Raw genomic sequence first — 17,345 nt, forward strand, 5'->3', positions numbered from 1 at the left:
CTTTTTTGCCTCAAATTTTATTGTCGGGGTAGTATGCTCTTGTATTGAAAAAACATTTGCAATAGACTAACAAATCAAACTATAAACGATGCGGTACAGAAAGAAATAGACCCTAATGGACCAGAATAAAAGAAGTTAGATTATAGTTATACAAGTTACCAGATTGTATCAGCAGAGGATGATAAATACAAGAATTTAGCTGGAGAAAATATTTAGAGAAAATGCCTACACAATAATATTTTACCTGACAAACGAAAACCACAGTAGAGAATTTCGAGACAAGGGAAAGAGAAGAAAAGAGGACAAAAAAATTACGAAACCATTTAAACGACTCAATTATTTATAGAATCGTAATAAAGAGAAATAACTCACATAACAACAACAGAGAATAATTCAAGCTAAGTTCAATTTGCACCAATGCAAAAAGCAATTGGTGAATCATTTTAGTCAGCACTTAACATAGAGGAGGAAAAAAGCTTTGATAATGAACCTAGACTTGAGAAGAACTTCAAGAAGAGCCTTGAAGTCAAAGAGGCATATACAAGCCTACGCAGAAACAAATAACTCAGAATAAAAAATAATCTCTGGACGGAACTACAGTGGCCAAAAGTCTGGAAAATTTACAAAAATTATAGTTTTTTAGCTCGACTCGTCTCATGAACATGATTTATATAGTTTACCTAAAATATGGAACCAGATTCAAGCGAAACGCCGAAAATCCGAGATTTGTGAATGGCAACATTGGCAGTACTGTATTGCGTCAGAGTTCTGCTAGTCAGTCAACAACCCAACTGGAAGCGGTTGGGTGGCCTTTAGTACAGTTTCGTGCGGCTTCCAGTGTTTATTAGTGACATCAGATAATTGTTACTAAGGTGATATTGTTTAATTGTCGGAGAGGAATTTATCAGAGTTGATTCAACGAAAATGGCAACCAAAAACCCAAAACGTGTTGACTGGTCGCCAGGAAAGAGAGCCAAAGCAATTATCCTTCGAGAAGAAGGTTACACTTATCAAGAAATAGCAAACAAATTGGGTGGTGGCGTCACAAAATCAGGTGTAATGAAAGTTTGCAAACGTGGAACGACAAAATCAGCAAAAAGATCTGGTAGAAAACCCAAAGTTAGTCACTACGATGTGCGTAGAATATGCCGACTTTCTTTAGAAGATCGTCGCAGATCCGCAAAAGATATTAACGGTATTGTCAAATCAACTGGATTACAAATGTCGGACCGCACTATCAGAAGAAAGTTGTGTGAAAATGGATTGCGAGCACGAATTCCTAGAAAGAAGCCGTTCCCCTGAACAAAAAACAGAGGCAAAAACGCATTGATTGGACTTTGGCAAACAGAGGGTGGACAGAAGAACAATGCAGTAAAGTAATTTGGAGTGATGAAATCAAAATCTCGATCTTTGAGAGTCACGTTTGTTCGCCGCCGACCGGGTGAAGACCTTTTGCCCCAGTGTACTACGGTCACTACGAAGCATCCTGTGAGTGTCATGGTATGGGCTTGCATGACTACTAATGGAGTTGGACGTTTAGCAGTAATAGAGGGCAATAATAATGCAAAAAAATATCAGGAAGAGATACTGCAAGCCAAAGTGCTGCCGACTATCAGAGATTTGTTCGAAGGGGATGCCCAACAATGCATCTTCCTGCAGGATGGAGCGCCTTGTCATACGGCTAAGACTTCCATGGAATGGTTGAGAAACCATGATGTTACTGTTCTGCTTTGGCCTGGAAATAGTCCCGATCTAAATCCAATAGAAAATTTATGGTCAAGGCTGAAAGTCTTAGTATCACGCCGAAACCCAAGCAACAAGAGAGAACTGATAGAAGCCATTATTCAAAACTGGTTTAGAGTTATTACACCAGAAGATTTGGCTCGTCTCGTCAACTCCATGGCTCGCAGAATCGAGTCTGTTTTAAAAAACAAAGGTTATATACCAAATACTTATTTTGTTGATAATAATCATTGTACCATTTTTTTTAAATATATCTACTAATAGCTAACGGCTGTTGTTTTATTTATTTTTAAATTTTTAGAAGATTTTCCCCATTAAAATGGATGTTAAATATTAAGTAGAAGTATAAAACGATGTAATAAAATTATAGATAAACTTATAAATAACATAAGTCTTGTGAAAAAGAGGAATGCTGATAACAAAACTAAAATTTTTGAAAAGTTTCCAGAATTTTGGCCACTAGTGTATGTAAATACGGCTGCTAAGATAATAATAATTGTTGAACAATAGGTTAAAAAATATGAATATAAAAGAAATTACATGGTAGTTTCCTCGGTGATTTCCTGTAGAAAATGTTTTGGTGTTATTTCCATTCTTATTTTTGCTAGTACTAGTTTGTGTTCACTCCCTGCTGAGTTTAAAGTTCGGATATCTAGAATCTACTTTGGGTGGATTTTTCTATTAGTGACTATAAAATCAATCATAGATTTGTGCCCCCTGGAGTTTTCAAATGTATATTTATACTGAAGCTTATGGTTGAAAAATGTATTATTAATTCTCATTTCATTAAAAGCACAGAGATTAGCCATGAGTTCTCCATTTGCGTTGACATAGTTTTCATTAAATCTTTGTTTTACTCCTGAAACAATTTCATTTTTAATTCGTGCATTAAAGTCACCCATAAGAACTAAGGGTTCTTCATGAGGTATTTCATCCAGGATAGTTTGCAATTGTTCGTAGAATGCCTCTCGTTCCTCCTTAGGTTTGAAGTTCTCGGGGCTATAGACAGATATAGCATTTAATTTTTGGTAGTCCATTGTGATGTTCATATGTATTATTCTTACGGAGATATAACTATGTTGTCTTTAAATTTTTTATGGACAAATATACCTACGCCTGCTCGTGCTCGTTCTTCTTTCTTCACTCCATTGTATGCTAGAAAATATTGCTTATAATCTCTTTGGCCTTTACCTTTCTTCTTGGTTTCTTAGATTCCACAAATGTCTATGTTTTTATTTATCAGTTCTTCTATTATCTCTTGGTCTTTGTTGTTGAAATAACTAATGTTCCATGTCGTTAATCTGGTTGTGGGTTTATTTTTCTTTCTCGTTTTCCTTTTCTTTGCGTGGTTCGTCATCTTAGGTTCCAAGGCTTTATATGGGTTCTTTGAGCCTTGTTTTCTTTTCCAATGGGTAGGATGCTAACCTGGCCTATCAACCCTCCTCTTTTATTAGGGCATGGGATCAGCTGTGGGCATGAACGCAAGTTCTGAGCTACTCAATCCACCCACCTCGCGCTCATAACCCCAAGCAGAGTTATATGGATAGTTTTAGCAGGAAAATAAGGAACTGGTCAAATATGAAAAATAAAGACTCATTACTATTATCAAAATACTTTCTTTATTCCGATACTTACACATTTAAGTCTATGACACAATCATAAACTATGCATATCACATTTATCTGTGTGTATATATTTTCTTATAAGGAAAGTAAAAAGGAAATGATATACTTCACTCAAATAAACAGATTCACATATTTTTCATAATGTATAAGATTATTTATTACCATTAATAAGTTTCATAACATATAACAAACTACTAATACCAAACATACCAACAATTTGTGCTTTATAATGTGCGGCATTAATCAGTTCGTGCTGAGTCCTTGGCGATGAGGGCTTATCCTTACAGTTAAACTCATAAAATTACTAACAGCTTTTGCAGAATAATAAAAATCTATTTACATGACTGCACATTTGAATGAAGTATAGCCAGCTTATACATTTTCAAAGAAAATTAATAATATACGCTTGATATGAACTTTCTTAATATGAGAATATAAACACACTGTCGACTTACTTGGCTAAAATTTGATAGGAAGTAATTTGTTTTGAGACCTCTGATCTTTTGGTTTATTTAATTGTGAATTGTAAAACCTGATGGTATTTAACTGTCACCAAAAGTTCAGTCAAGTCAAGATCTATGATTGTAAATAACCTAGTAGAGAACTAGTGAAGACAAGCCAATTGAAATCACTTTCCAGATTGAAATCACTTTCCAGACAGTTGTGGAAAAGTTGACGCCGAGGACCCTAGAGAGGAGCTGGCAGCGGTTTATGAATTGTCGCACCTTATGTAGAGATCTTTGAACAGATTAAGAACAGGTACGACCCCACCCTGGTCAATGACAGAGCCTTCTATATGGCGATAGAAAAACATAATTTAGAAGCCTCGCGTGATCTTGACAAGAAAATTTAAGTAAATACCAGTCATTTCCTCTTTTATCCACCTGGCTTATTATAAAATAACGGGTGGTAACAGCTGTTAAGTGAAGACAAATAGGAGAAGCATAACTAGGTCCATGTTACTTCGACTAATAATCAGTCCAACTTCGATCATGGTAGAAATACGTCATTATAGCCAATATATAATGTCTCAGCGCTAACAAGATAAGTAGTGCATTCTGAGGACACGACAATGAGAATCTGAGCACATCACAGCAACTGTGACAGGATGTGGGTCATTTTATAGTACCCAGTACTTCCCCTAACTACATTAACTACAAAGCAGTCAGTTTGATATTATCAAAATGATTTCCATTATCCACACAATGTGGAGAGAAAATTTGTTTAACGATAGTGTATTTCAAGTAATATCTAGTACTCTAAGAAAATTCAAACATGTCTTGTTGCAAGGATCTGCACTTACATCATTTCTTTTGAGCTTTTAAGGTGCATTTACCAAACTTACTGAGAAACTAAGACCAGAAAGATGACCGAGAAACTTTGTAGCTCGGTTTGGGGAGCATCAGTATCCTCGTAAAGGTCTTCAGCATTATCTTCAACCATTTTTTTTTCGGTTGCCAAAAATTGATATACTTTTAACCCTGAGCATTTCACAAAAATTAAATTCACTCCAAAACAATGGTTTCCATTACTAAGCGACATTCCATTGCTACATCTACACTGACTTAATACGCTGAAAAGTCAATAGAGAAAGATACTTAACAATCGAAAACCGCCAGTAGTTAATTATATTAAAGACAGAAGAATAAATGGACAATGCTCTAGAAAACATCAACGACCAAATTAAACATAACCAACAAATGGGTCTACGAATGCTCTGAAGTCTCACACAACCACATTATGCTATGCATAACAGACAGCCCTCCTAGATTCAACTTATTGCACAAAGCCTAGTGTAAACTCAATCTAAATCAGGTCTCAACACGGTCGAGGTACACATCTATTACACAAATAAATTACAATGTCCATTATGAAGATGTGGTGGGGTCCAAACTACGAAACAGCAGTATCACCAGTGATCAAACAAAGATAGTCTCCAATATTTACTGTTTGCGACTGCAGAATCTATAACCTACGAGGTCGAATTTTAAAAATTATTCTACAATCGAATGCTCTCCTTCAATATATTTTCCTTCCCTCGCCACACACTGTTCCATTCGTTTTTTTTTATTGGTCAAAGCAATTCTGGAAGTCTTCTTTTGTTAGAGCTTTTAGGAGCTACGCCGTTTTATCGCCTCTTCCATCGACTCGAACCGGATTCCTTTTAAGGCAGACTTGATCTTCGGAAACAGGAAAAAGTGACAAGGTGCTAAATCAGGCGAGTACGGTGGGTGTTTGAGCACTGGAATGCCTCTAGCGGCTAAATAACGCTTCACAGACAGCGCGTTATGGGCAAGTGCGTTGTCCTGGTGTAAGATCCACGGCTTGTTTTTCCAAAACTCCGGCCACAACTTTCAAATCGTAAGTTTGGTTTACAGTTTGAACCTCTGAAACCTATTCAGTCATCACGATGCCGTTAACGTCGAAAAAAACGATTAGTATGGCTTTAAAAATTTTGATTTCGTCATCCTTGCTTTTTTCATTGTCGCTTAGTTTCAACATCGTATTTGAATATCCAGGTTTCATCGCAAGTGATAATGTTTTCCATTAATTCAGACTCTTCATGTAAACACACAAGAAAATCTGAACAGATCTGTTAACAGACGAGCTTTTTGTCAGGGGTCAAATTTTTTGGGACCAACTTCGCACTGACTTTCTTCATATTCAATTCGTCATGTAAAATTTTTCTGACAGTTTCTTTATCGGCGTTTACAGTCTCAGCAATGATCCGAATGCTCATACGACGATCTCCGAGCCCAATTTCATTTATTTTAGTCACTGTTTGCGGAGTTGAAACAGAGACAGGTCGACCTGGACGTTGGTCATCTTTGGCGCTCTCTCGGCCTTCAGAAAACCGTTTATACCATTCGAAAACACGCGCACGATATAGAAAATTCTCACCATAGGCCTCTTTTAACAAATTATAGAACTCAGTCGGAGTTTTTTTTTTAATTTAACGAGAAATTTCACATTAATCCGTTGCTCATGTTTTTCGTCACGAGAAAAAACACGTTCTTTTCTAACCTCTACAGAAAAAATACTACTACAGCGACAAAAAGGTGTTTTTGTTCACTCTTCCCCTCTATGACGCCTTCTGCGCGGGCAGTCTCGTTATTTATTAGCCAGACCTCCTATATATTATAAATGTCGATGTTTGTTTATAAATTTGACTAGAAGTTTGTTTTATATAGTCAATATTAATTTTTTATCGAAATGATACACGTTCAATAAACCAATATATTACCAAAATCTAAACATTTGTTAGGCAGACGAAAATTATAGAAACCTCAGTGTCTTTAACCATTTATAACAACAAAGAACAGACAAACTTTGATATATTCATACCTACCGCTCTTGATGTAACTTCTAATAGATAATTTAGCTCAAAACCAACTAATTCCTATCAAATCGATATAACTATTTAGGCTACTAATACTATAACGTATATCTAATAAATAAAATTCGAAAATAATATCACACGTTAACATTTTCTTGTCGGTTCTACGATCTAAAATGTTTAGAAGGCGTCAATGTAGTGTTGCTCTCCGTACCAGTCGGTGTGTTCATTTAAATACCTATATATAAAAACATTTGTTCAATTATATTAAATTTAATTAATAAATATTGAAAAAGCAATTATTCAATCTTATTTTAAAGAGTTTCAAATGAACCATTGTAAACTCGAAATTCAATAGGATTGTTAGAGACACTTGGTGGAGAGCGGCTAAATACTGATTTATGCATCAACATACAAATATGCCTCTCAATTAACGTTTTTGCCGCTAAAATCTGTTATAGACAAACTAGACTCGCCGTGTTGCCAAATTTACTATTTAATACGGCGTGTAGCTTAATTATACGGCGTGTAGCAGTGTGGCCCGCGAAGCTCCATTTAAGTTTGGCAATTTTTGTTGCTATGTCCTCGACTTTTGTTTTGGATCTTACCCAGTTGTTCCTCTTTTTATCTGACAGTCGTATACCTAACCTCCCCTGTCTTAGACCATTATTAATGTCAAAGAACGTAGAGTTTTCTCCTTTAATTCTAATGCATGAGCTTACGTTTTGCATTGTTAGTTGGGTCAACTTAACTAACTTAGGTGGGATCCCAAAGTCTATCATTGCATTATATAATGCAGTTCTTTTCACACTGCCATAGGCTGCTTTGAAGTCGACGAAGAGATGGAGTTTATCTATGTTATATTCTAGCGACTTTTCTAGAATCTGCCTATGTGCTTGAATTTGATGTGTTGTTGACTTTCCAGCAGTAAATCCACATTGATATCGACCAACAATATCCTTTGTAAAATGTTTAAGTATTTCAAACATACATTGCCCAAGATTTTATAGGCAGGTGCTAACAGAGTAATGCCTCTATAGTTCTTACACCCCAGTTGATCACCCTTTTTATGTAACGGACATATTATTCCCTTTAGCCACTCTTCTGGTACCAATTTATTCTGCCATATAAGTACTATTAGTTTATGGATTGCTGCAAAAAGTTGAGCACCACGTTTTTTATACATTTCCGAACTGATTTCATCGATTCCTGGGGCTTTATTGTTTTTGAGTTTTATGGATGGCATTTGACACTTCTTCTCTCATTGGGTCTTCACTGTGTAGTAAATGTAGATTTTGTTGATTGTCCATGTTGTAACCTCCTTCAATATCGTTTATATTTAGTTCGCTGAAATGTTGGGCCCATCTGTTAAGAATTGAGTTTTTATCATGTAGAATTTCACCGTTAGTGTCTTTACAAATTTTTAATCGTGGTTTAAATTCTCGGCGGCTATTATTTAAGGATTTGTATCGTGTGATCCTCGTTTCATTTTTATCGAATAAACTTTGTATCTCATGGAGAGCGTTCTGTTCATATTCCTTCTTCTTACGTCGAGGTATATGTTTTCCCTCTCTTCTAAGACGTCTATACTCTTCTTGTTTTCTCCGTGTGATAATCTGCAGTCAAGGATTTGGAACAAAATAACAAACTGGCGTCTGAAATATAACCTTTTGCTGAATAGGCATGAATCACAATAAATCTTTTTCCATCATAACCACCTGGTTTATGTAAATTTCTGCTATTGTCATCCTGCCACGACATCATTTTATTTCCCTTAAAAAAAAATCCACGTTTCGTCTAAAAATACAACTTCTCATAGATATGTACTACTTCTGTTTTCCATATATTTTCATAAGAAACACGCTCGCGTGCTGCGATATGAGTTCCTTCAATTAACTGGTATGTTTACAAAAAATTCCCCAACTAAAATAAATTTACAAACCACCAATGAACTGCAATCGTCCCTCGTCTGATACCCCTCCAGATTCCATGCTTTTAAAACTAGAGTAGGTCAATTCTATTGAATTTCGAGTATAAAAATAGCATATAAAAAAGTCAGTCTCTATAGTACTATGTCACACAAAAACGAATAATACATACCCGATTATCATATCAAAATGTCTAAGCAGAACCTTTAATTTTTCATCTGGAATGTTTGTGGAAGTAAGCAAATCCGGTAACTTTACAAAAAGCCTTAACAAATGCGTCGCTCCGTACACCAAACAAGGCGCGGGAGGTTGCTGGTGGTATACATGGTCGGGAAGAATTTTCCACGTCAATGTTTTGGACAAAGGACCTGCAATGTCAGAATTGCTGCTGGTGACACTAAAAACAAAAAAATACCATATACAGTTATCTCAACAACAACGTCAACCACTAAATGTACCTTGAAGCTGGTTTTGGGGTGTTATTGTTACAATTATTTTCTCTTGGGGATGCATTTCCATTTGCTTGAGAATCGCTTCTGTTTGATCTAAGTGTTCGTCGTCTGGCTGTTATTTTATCAGTGTCGTTGCCATTTTCTGTGAGGTAAGTACCGTTATTGAGATTACTATTCAAATCATCCACTTTCAGTCTAAAAAGAAAAATATCTTTAGTAACAATTATAAAGTTCTCTAAGATTCTCTACAATTTTGGCGATACATTGACAGTAAAACTAAAAATAGTGATGTATTGCTACTAGTAGAATATTTAACCAACATTATCTTTTATCATGCAACAAGAAATCTATACCAAAGTTTCTCATTTAAATGTGAATAAAGATGCTCATCCAGATTCTATTCCGCCACTCTTTTTGAAGCAATGTGCTTCAACATCTATATCTACTGTTCAACCCAAAAGTGGCCCCAGCACACTTCCCTGGGGGACACCAATACTACACTGTAGTTCATCTGACATAACATCCTTTGTTCTGACCCTTTGTTTATGTTCATATAAATAGTCTCTTATCCAAAGCATGCACTAAACCATACAATCCATATCCCATTAATTTAGTAGGTATGATATTCCTATCAATGATGTTAAACACTTTCTTTAAATTAAGGAATATTACTACTGTATTTTTATCTTGGATGACATTTGCCTTAAAATTACTTATGGTTAATTGTAATGCTGTTTTAAATGGATAGTTTCCATGATAACCAGTCTGATTACTAAATAAAATGTGATTTCTGGTAGAGATAGTGCAAACACTCCTGACCACGGCGCAGTAGACGAAATTTGGTTTAGTCCCCACTTCCATGCGAAACGCACTGTACTATGCAATGTCGAAGGTAGAACGTTTCAGTTTGGTTAGTATAATTCCACTCACAATATAACCGTTCTGCCTTTACATGAATTTTGACTCCGCCTTCGAGCAGCTCCATGGTCAGGAGTTTTTGCATTATCTTTAATATGCTCGAACCTTTGATGATATTTAATCAACTCAATGACTTTTTTCATTGGAGGTAAAGTATTAACATGAAAGAGTTCACTAGCTTTGAGAGCATTTGTTGTCTTAGGAATGGAAACTGTAACACTGACTTTTAATACATTAGAAAATTTACCTGTCTGTAATGAAATATGTCCTCACTTTAATTAAATGCAAGCATATTACTAAAAACTGCACACAGTATCCATCAACATTTTGATTGACAAAAACTTGCTCTATCACTCAATCTAATTTTTATCTTTATTACACATTTAGTACTGTCAATTTTTGTATATTAACACGGAATGTACTTACACAGGTACTATCTTTAACATTGATGTATGAAATATACTAATTTTTTTTATATTTTGCCCCCTTGATTGGACAAGGATTGCATAAGGATTACAATTGCCGATATAATTGCATGAGTGATAATTACATATGAAAAATAATGATAGAAAGGTAATTTATGCTGAGTTAGAATTGCAAAAATGGTTAAACAAAATATAAAAATAAGATATACTTACTCCATCTTTACATCACCATTATCTAGTTGAGACACAGCCTGTTTGATTGCTATTTGACCAACTTCTTGTTTATACAATAATAAGTCACTCAATGTGAAATCAAAATAAATCCTTAAACCATCTAATACTTCTCTGCATATGGCCAAACTATAAAAAGATGAAATTGTTAAGTAAAAATTTGTACAAATGTTGAAAAATGAACGTAGAACATTTTTGAATAACTATAGAATCATGTCATTGTCAATTTGATTTCTGCTTCCATAACAAGACATAACTACAAGCTAAATATGCAAAATACAAGAGCAGGCTTAAGACCAGGTTCCTCTTAACAATTTTCAAAAAATCGAAAAAAAAAAATTTCAAAAATTGCTATAAAATTTTTTTAGGACTAGTACTTATAGAATTAGTCCCAAAAGCCTGCATGACCTTTTCAAGCAGCCTTTTACTTTAATGGGCTTTTCTCTAAACCATATTTTTTCAACTGGGTGTCACTTGTATTTCGAAAATTATTGCACTGATCAAGATAAACCAAATGGCATTTTACTCTTTAGATGTTGCTACAACCAAAAATATTCATTGTTATTTATAAAAGTAACAACAAAAAATGTAAAAAAAGTGTTGTGAAATTCAAAAGTCCTCCATTTTGTTTTTTTTTTAGATGAAAATGTTTCATTGTAGCACTGACTACAGCCAATTCGACACAGAATATGAAACCATTTTGTTTTTTGATCTCGGATTATTTGTTTCCAAGAAATGATGACATCCATCAACAAACTGGACAAGTTAAGGTAGCCATTTTGAGAGCCGCCAAAAAAAAAAAATTTTCAGGCAGTTTAATGTATGTACTTTCACTTGTAAAAAGTTTGATTTTCAAATGTCTTTTGCACTATAAATAAAATTGATTTAAAACACATGGTTTTTAGAGAAACCTGGCCTTAAAGGTTACGGGAAAAGTAAACTATTCCTTACTTTCTTTGTATGTCTTCAGGCTTTGGTTTCACACTATTCTGATTTATTGTTTGAGTTCTATACCTCCCAGTTGACTTCTCTGTAAGCCCACAGATCTGATTGGTTGCATAATGTCTATAATAAGATTCTAAAATAGTTGCAATATTTGGTTCTGCTGGTAACTTCATTAACTAAAAGAGAATACAAATAAATATTTGATCCTACGAAGATCTAACTAAAGGAATTTCACCTTATTTTTTTCTTTAATCAGGTAATAGTCGTTCTCTATTATTTTTCTAAGATCTGCTGTTAATTCTATGTAAATTGCTTCATCCTCAGTGGAAGAATCATCTTCTGAAGTGCTGGTTATACCTATAATTGCAAAAAACCTTTGTTAATCTGGCTTAAGATTGTTATTACTAATCAAAACCATTGACAAATACATAACCCACAAGATATAAGAATGTGTGAAAATAATTACTTTAAAATATGCATCAATTTTAAAATACCTAAATGAAATAATGAAAGCACATACTAGTTTATAAGCTTCAAAGATAAAATAAATCAGAAAAATCAATTAAACCCATTCAACTGAAGCATTATTCTCAAAAGTTTGCCTTCAATTAGCAAAAACATTATTTAAATTAATTGGCATTGATGGTTGATATTTACAACAATTAAAACATCAAAGTGAACCATTTCTAAAAATAACAAGCTTATTTGCAATATAAACATAAACATATTTTGGAAATAAAAATGTTTGTATTAAAATAGTTAATTAGATTTACATTTATCTAAGCTATTCATTATATCTGTTTAACCTACAAATAAGTTGTATATAAAAAACATTCAAACATTCAAAATAAAGCTCACTTAAAATTTTCCTTACCTTGACCATCATCTGTATCCATTCTTCCTGGACTACTAGAACTACCACCATCTTCTGAAGCAGAAGCTCTGTCACCAGGCTTTCTGTTCTTTTTCCTTTCCTTTCTATATAAATATGCTCCCCTAAAAAGGACCTATATGTTGATCAATTTATTAACAGATAAGATAAACTAATAAAATGATACTTTACAGTTGTAACTGTGCTTTTTCTGCCAAATCTTTTTGCAACTGTCTGTTCTCTGGGGTGTCCTTTAAAACATATTCCTCTCCAACACACCTATCCCAAGAAGAATTCCAGCCCTAATTAAAACAAATAATAAAAACATAAAACACCACAATTTCAAACATTGAAAACTTAATTTTAAAACTATTTTACATTGTTAAATATGGACAGCTCAGTTTTTGTACAGTTATAACAACTTGTATACATAAAAGAAGAAGTCTATTGTATGCATATCAGTTTCTACATAAATTAAATAAAAAGTAGACACTTACAAAAAAGATTAACTATCAATGAAAACAAAAACCTATAAACGAAACTTACTTGGAAGTGAATCAAGTACTCTATGTTCTTTCTTCCTCTATGGTCCTTATTGATAACAATATCCAGTACCTGATAAAACATTTAAAACAAAAGTATTGATTAACGGACAAATAACAGAAAAGCGTAGTTGAGGTTATGCATACCTTTGAATCATACAAAACTTTAGCCTTTGTAGGATCTGGTTCGTAGCACAACACCCTTTCGCCTTCAAAAAATTTTAGTTTCAATCCTCGCGTTGAGACCATATCTTAACTTAAAAATGTTTATTTATAAACAAACAACACACTGGCTGTCTCCCATATACGCTTTATGTCCAGCATGAACTTAGCTGCACATAACAAAACGTCCTCCGTCCACTTGTCAATAAGTGGAGTTTTCCATTGAGTTTTCCTAAATAGTCAAGGTTTTTGATATTTAATAAGGCATAGTTAATTTAAAATAATATAAGGGTGGTTTTATAGCAACAACATATTGGCTGACCTTCATATTAATTAGCCACGTTTCGTCAAATGTAGGCAACTTACAGTTCATTCTTGCAGTGTTGCCCGAGTTCCAATATTTCCTTAAACTAATGTTCCCAAAGAAGCTACTTACAAGGCTAACAAAACATTGAGTTTAGCTTAAAACTAGTCTGTTATTTTCTTTTCTTTCTTTTAGACACGAGCTTTAAATACCTAGATAAGTTGTTTCATCATTTATTTGTGTTCCATTATAACCTGAAGACTTGTCATCATCAGCTCCATCATCTTCTTCCTTAACACTTACATCCGTAACAATTCCATCATGACTTAAAATTTTGAACTCTCCATTCAACCTATTGCATTCTAACCACTCTATGAATTCTTTGGACGTCAAATTCGCACTACGCGCTAGATATTTAAAATAGCCGTCAACTATAATAGCTTCCATTTTCTCAAAATCTCATCCTGACGTTGAATCCAAAGGTTATTCCATCCACTCCTTATGTTCGACATTGTTACTAACCCATATACTAGCGGCCACATAGTAAATAGCACCCTTTTTAGTGTATGATTTTTAAAATTGATTCAGAGGTTATGGATCGTTAGATAAGCTAAACTCTCAATAAACTAAATCCTTTAACTAAGCCTTTAATTAAATCATTTGGTCCAATGAAGTTGTATGTGCTCGAAGAAAAAGCGATCTTTATGCCATCGTCATTACTTTTTATCTCACAATTATAGCAAGATTATTCGTTAGCAACAATGCTTCATGTGGTAAATATTTTTCTGCCAAATGTGGTTTAATTTGAGTACCAAGTGTTTGTGAAACCAGTGACGATGCTGCGGATGCGGCCATCCAATTGCTCGTTTTAGCATAATATTTGGCAGCTGTTTTCGAATGAAGGCCTTAAAATGTTCCCACTTAGTTAAATCTTTAATCATAGACAATATGTCAGCATTTTTCAATTTTAAATAAATTTTCATATGTTTAAAACAACGATTTTAAAATTTTTTAAAAGTGGTGATTTGCACTTGTTATCAAATTCACTGATGAAGGTCTGATAAGACCGAAATGATGTTTTATTTATAGCTAATCCTTTTAGATATTTTTTAAAATTTAAATGTACTAATTACCAGTGCTGCACCCAGAATTTGTTTGAGATGGGGAGTTTTGAAATTTTTTTATGCTACCTCCATTTTGAGTCCCTAAAATTTGGGTTTTAGTTTAATTTAAAGTACTAAAGATAGCAGTGCCAAAGATTCAGGTACTTATCTATTATCCTGCCTACCAACTAAAACCACCCTCCCTTACATGTGCGCAGTTGACTGTCGCACGTACCGTACTCCGAAAGTGTGGTGGCCGCTGTAAGGTTGACGACATTTTTGGAACACTCCCTTCTCTTATCTAGTTCTATCATCGCTCTTCTAATTCCTTCATTTCTTGAGCGTCGAGATCTACGTCTTTTTCTTCTTCCAGTGGGCTTTCATTTGTGAAGTTTTTGATGCCAACGTTCGTCAGGCATTCTCAATGTGTCCAAACCATTTTGAACCTCATCTTTATATTCTGTCAATGACCATTTCTGTAGCATTCGTGTTATTTCTTATAAATTTGTTGGTCTTCCTTTCCTGCCTTGATGTTCTGGCACTTCTTCTCAAATAATCCATTTCAAGTGCCAACAATCTTCTCTTCAGGTCACCATTAATTGTCCATACTTCAGAGCCATAACAAAGAACTGATTCAACCGTGGTTTGCCCTATTCTTTTTTTGTTCCTTTTGGAAATGTTGCGATCCCACCATAAGGAGTTCAGACATCCTACAATATTACGTCCCTGATTAATTCGGTGTTTAATTTCGGTTTCTCCCAAGCCGTTCTTAGCAATGATGGCACCTAAATATTTAAATTTTTCCACTTGTTTGATTTCCACGTCCTCGTCTATCAACACTTCAAACCTTGCATCTGAATTGATAACTAAATATTCTGTTTTCTTCATGCTGACTTGTAACCCCCATTTTACATATTCTCTGTATAGACGCTTTATCATAAATTCTAGATCATAAGAATCTTGAGCTAGGACGTATTGGTCATCCGCAAAGTTCAGGGGGAACAGTACGTCATTTCCTATAGGGATTCCCATTCCCTGGCAGTGGTTTTTCCAATTTTGGAGAGCTGCCTCAATATATAAATTAAACAGTAAGGGTGACATACTGCATCCTTGTTTTAGTCCTTTAGTTACTTTTATTGGCTCTGATAGTCTATTTCCGATTTTTAGGTGTGTAGTGTTATCCTTGTATACTTCTGTGATTATTCCTAAAAGGTATGGACTAATATCGAGTTGTTGTATATAGCTTGCCACAATTTAAATCTTGGAAGAGTCTTGAAAGTGCAAGATCAAAGATAAAAAATTCAAACGTCAATAAACTTATTTTAACCTTCAATTGCGGCTTATTCCCATTAAAATAGTAATTAGATCTTATCTCTGTCGTTGGCCCGTTTGGTGCTTCTCTTCTTCTTTTTTCTTTTTAATGACTGCTCGGATGTAATTTTGAACACTATTCCATCCCTCCGTAATTCCCGTTATCTTCACGATTTGGGGGTTTTAACCCCCAAACCCCCCCTTGGGTGCGCCACAGCTAATTACAAAAAAAAATAAATTTTTATATTTCCCGTTTAATTTGTATTGAAATGTCTTTTTATTCTTTTGGTGAATATATATATATATATATATATATATATATATATATATATATATATATATATATATATATATATATATATATATATATATATATATATATATATATATATATATATATATATATATATATATATATATGTATCCCTTCTGCTAAATTTCTTGCAAATGCTTTTTAGTTTTTATTCTGTTCTATACTTTTAAAATACTTTTTATATTGTATTTTAGTACATATTTCCTTACTTATTATGTTATTTTTTCCTTATTCCTCCACTGTGCCTTTCTTTTTGATTGGTCTTCTTTTTCAATAAGCTCCTTTTTGTAGGTACTCTTTTGTCAAATGTTTTATTTTGTTTACTACAATAGCTTATTTTTCTATATAGCATCCACAGAGCCGGGTAACTTGGTTATTTAATTCATCTAGGTCTACGATCTCTAGGTTTTTAAGTTTACTTCATTGGCTTCTTTGTTACAGTTTCGTCCTTTCTCTCTTGACATTTATTAGAATTTATTTTTTTTCTACTATTTTTGCTTTCAAAGTTCCCTATCAACTGAAATCATCATCCACTATCTACTGAAATATTAGTCAACACACTCACGTGTTTGACTATTTCTTTTCCATTATATAATAATTATAATCCATTTTATGTTTATAAAACATATTCCTAAGATAATAATCTAAAATCAAGATTCGAAAGTGCTGTGTAGTGTGTAGGTACGTACATGCATTATTTATTGAAAATCGTGCAACGCTGTGTAACATAAATATTTACAGGTTAAGATCATATTTTTATAATTATTTTCACTGTAAAATTTTTTTAAAGCAGTTTCCGTATTGGAAATCTAAACGTCAATGTAAAACGCCGAAATGTTATTCTCAATACAATCAATTGTGATTTATTTTCATATAAATTAATATCTTGTAAAATAATTAGCGATGAATACTTTTTATGAAGGTTGACCCAAACAGGTAAAATCAATAATTATTAAATGATTAAATCACTAATATTTTTGGAACTTCGTTTATGCAACTAACTTCACATTACTAAATAAACATACTTGAACCCTTGAACGTCGTCGGCTTTTGGTAATTAATTAATGATTTTGCAATGTTGCCAGTTTTGGATAAATAATTCTTTTTTGCCGATTTCAAGCGCAGTTTGCTGACA

General features: G+C 33.7%; 1 protein-coding gene across 1 annotated transcript; it reads right to left on the reverse strand.

Moving 5' to 3' along the window:
- Positions 1–3,339: 3,339 nt before the first annotated feature.
- On the reverse strand, positions 3,340–13,495 carry msl-3 (male-specific lethal 3). Its single transcript, XM_072528826.1, has 10 exons — positions 13,165–13,495; positions 13,022–13,090; positions 12,668–12,777; positions 12,479–12,600; positions 11,840–11,961; positions 11,611–11,780; positions 10,642–10,788; positions 9,092–9,280; positions 8,806–9,030; positions 3,340–6,943 (listed from the first exon to the last, which is right to left on the reverse strand). Exons 1-10 carry the CDS (start codon positions 13,264–13,266, stop codon positions 6,886–6,888), a joined length of 1,314 nt encoding a protein of 437 aa, XP_072384927.1. The 5' UTR covers positions 13,267–13,495; the 3' UTR covers positions 3,340–6,885.
- Positions 13,496–17,345: the final 3,850 nt, after the last annotated feature.

Source organism: Diabrotica undecimpunctata, chromosome 4, assembly GCF_040954645.1.
Source record: "Diabrotica undecimpunctata isolate CICGRU chromosome 4, icDiaUnde3, whole genome shotgun sequence".
NCBI classification, from domain to species: domain Eukaryota; kingdom Metazoa; phylum Arthropoda; class Insecta; order Coleoptera; family Chrysomelidae; genus Diabrotica; species Diabrotica undecimpunctata.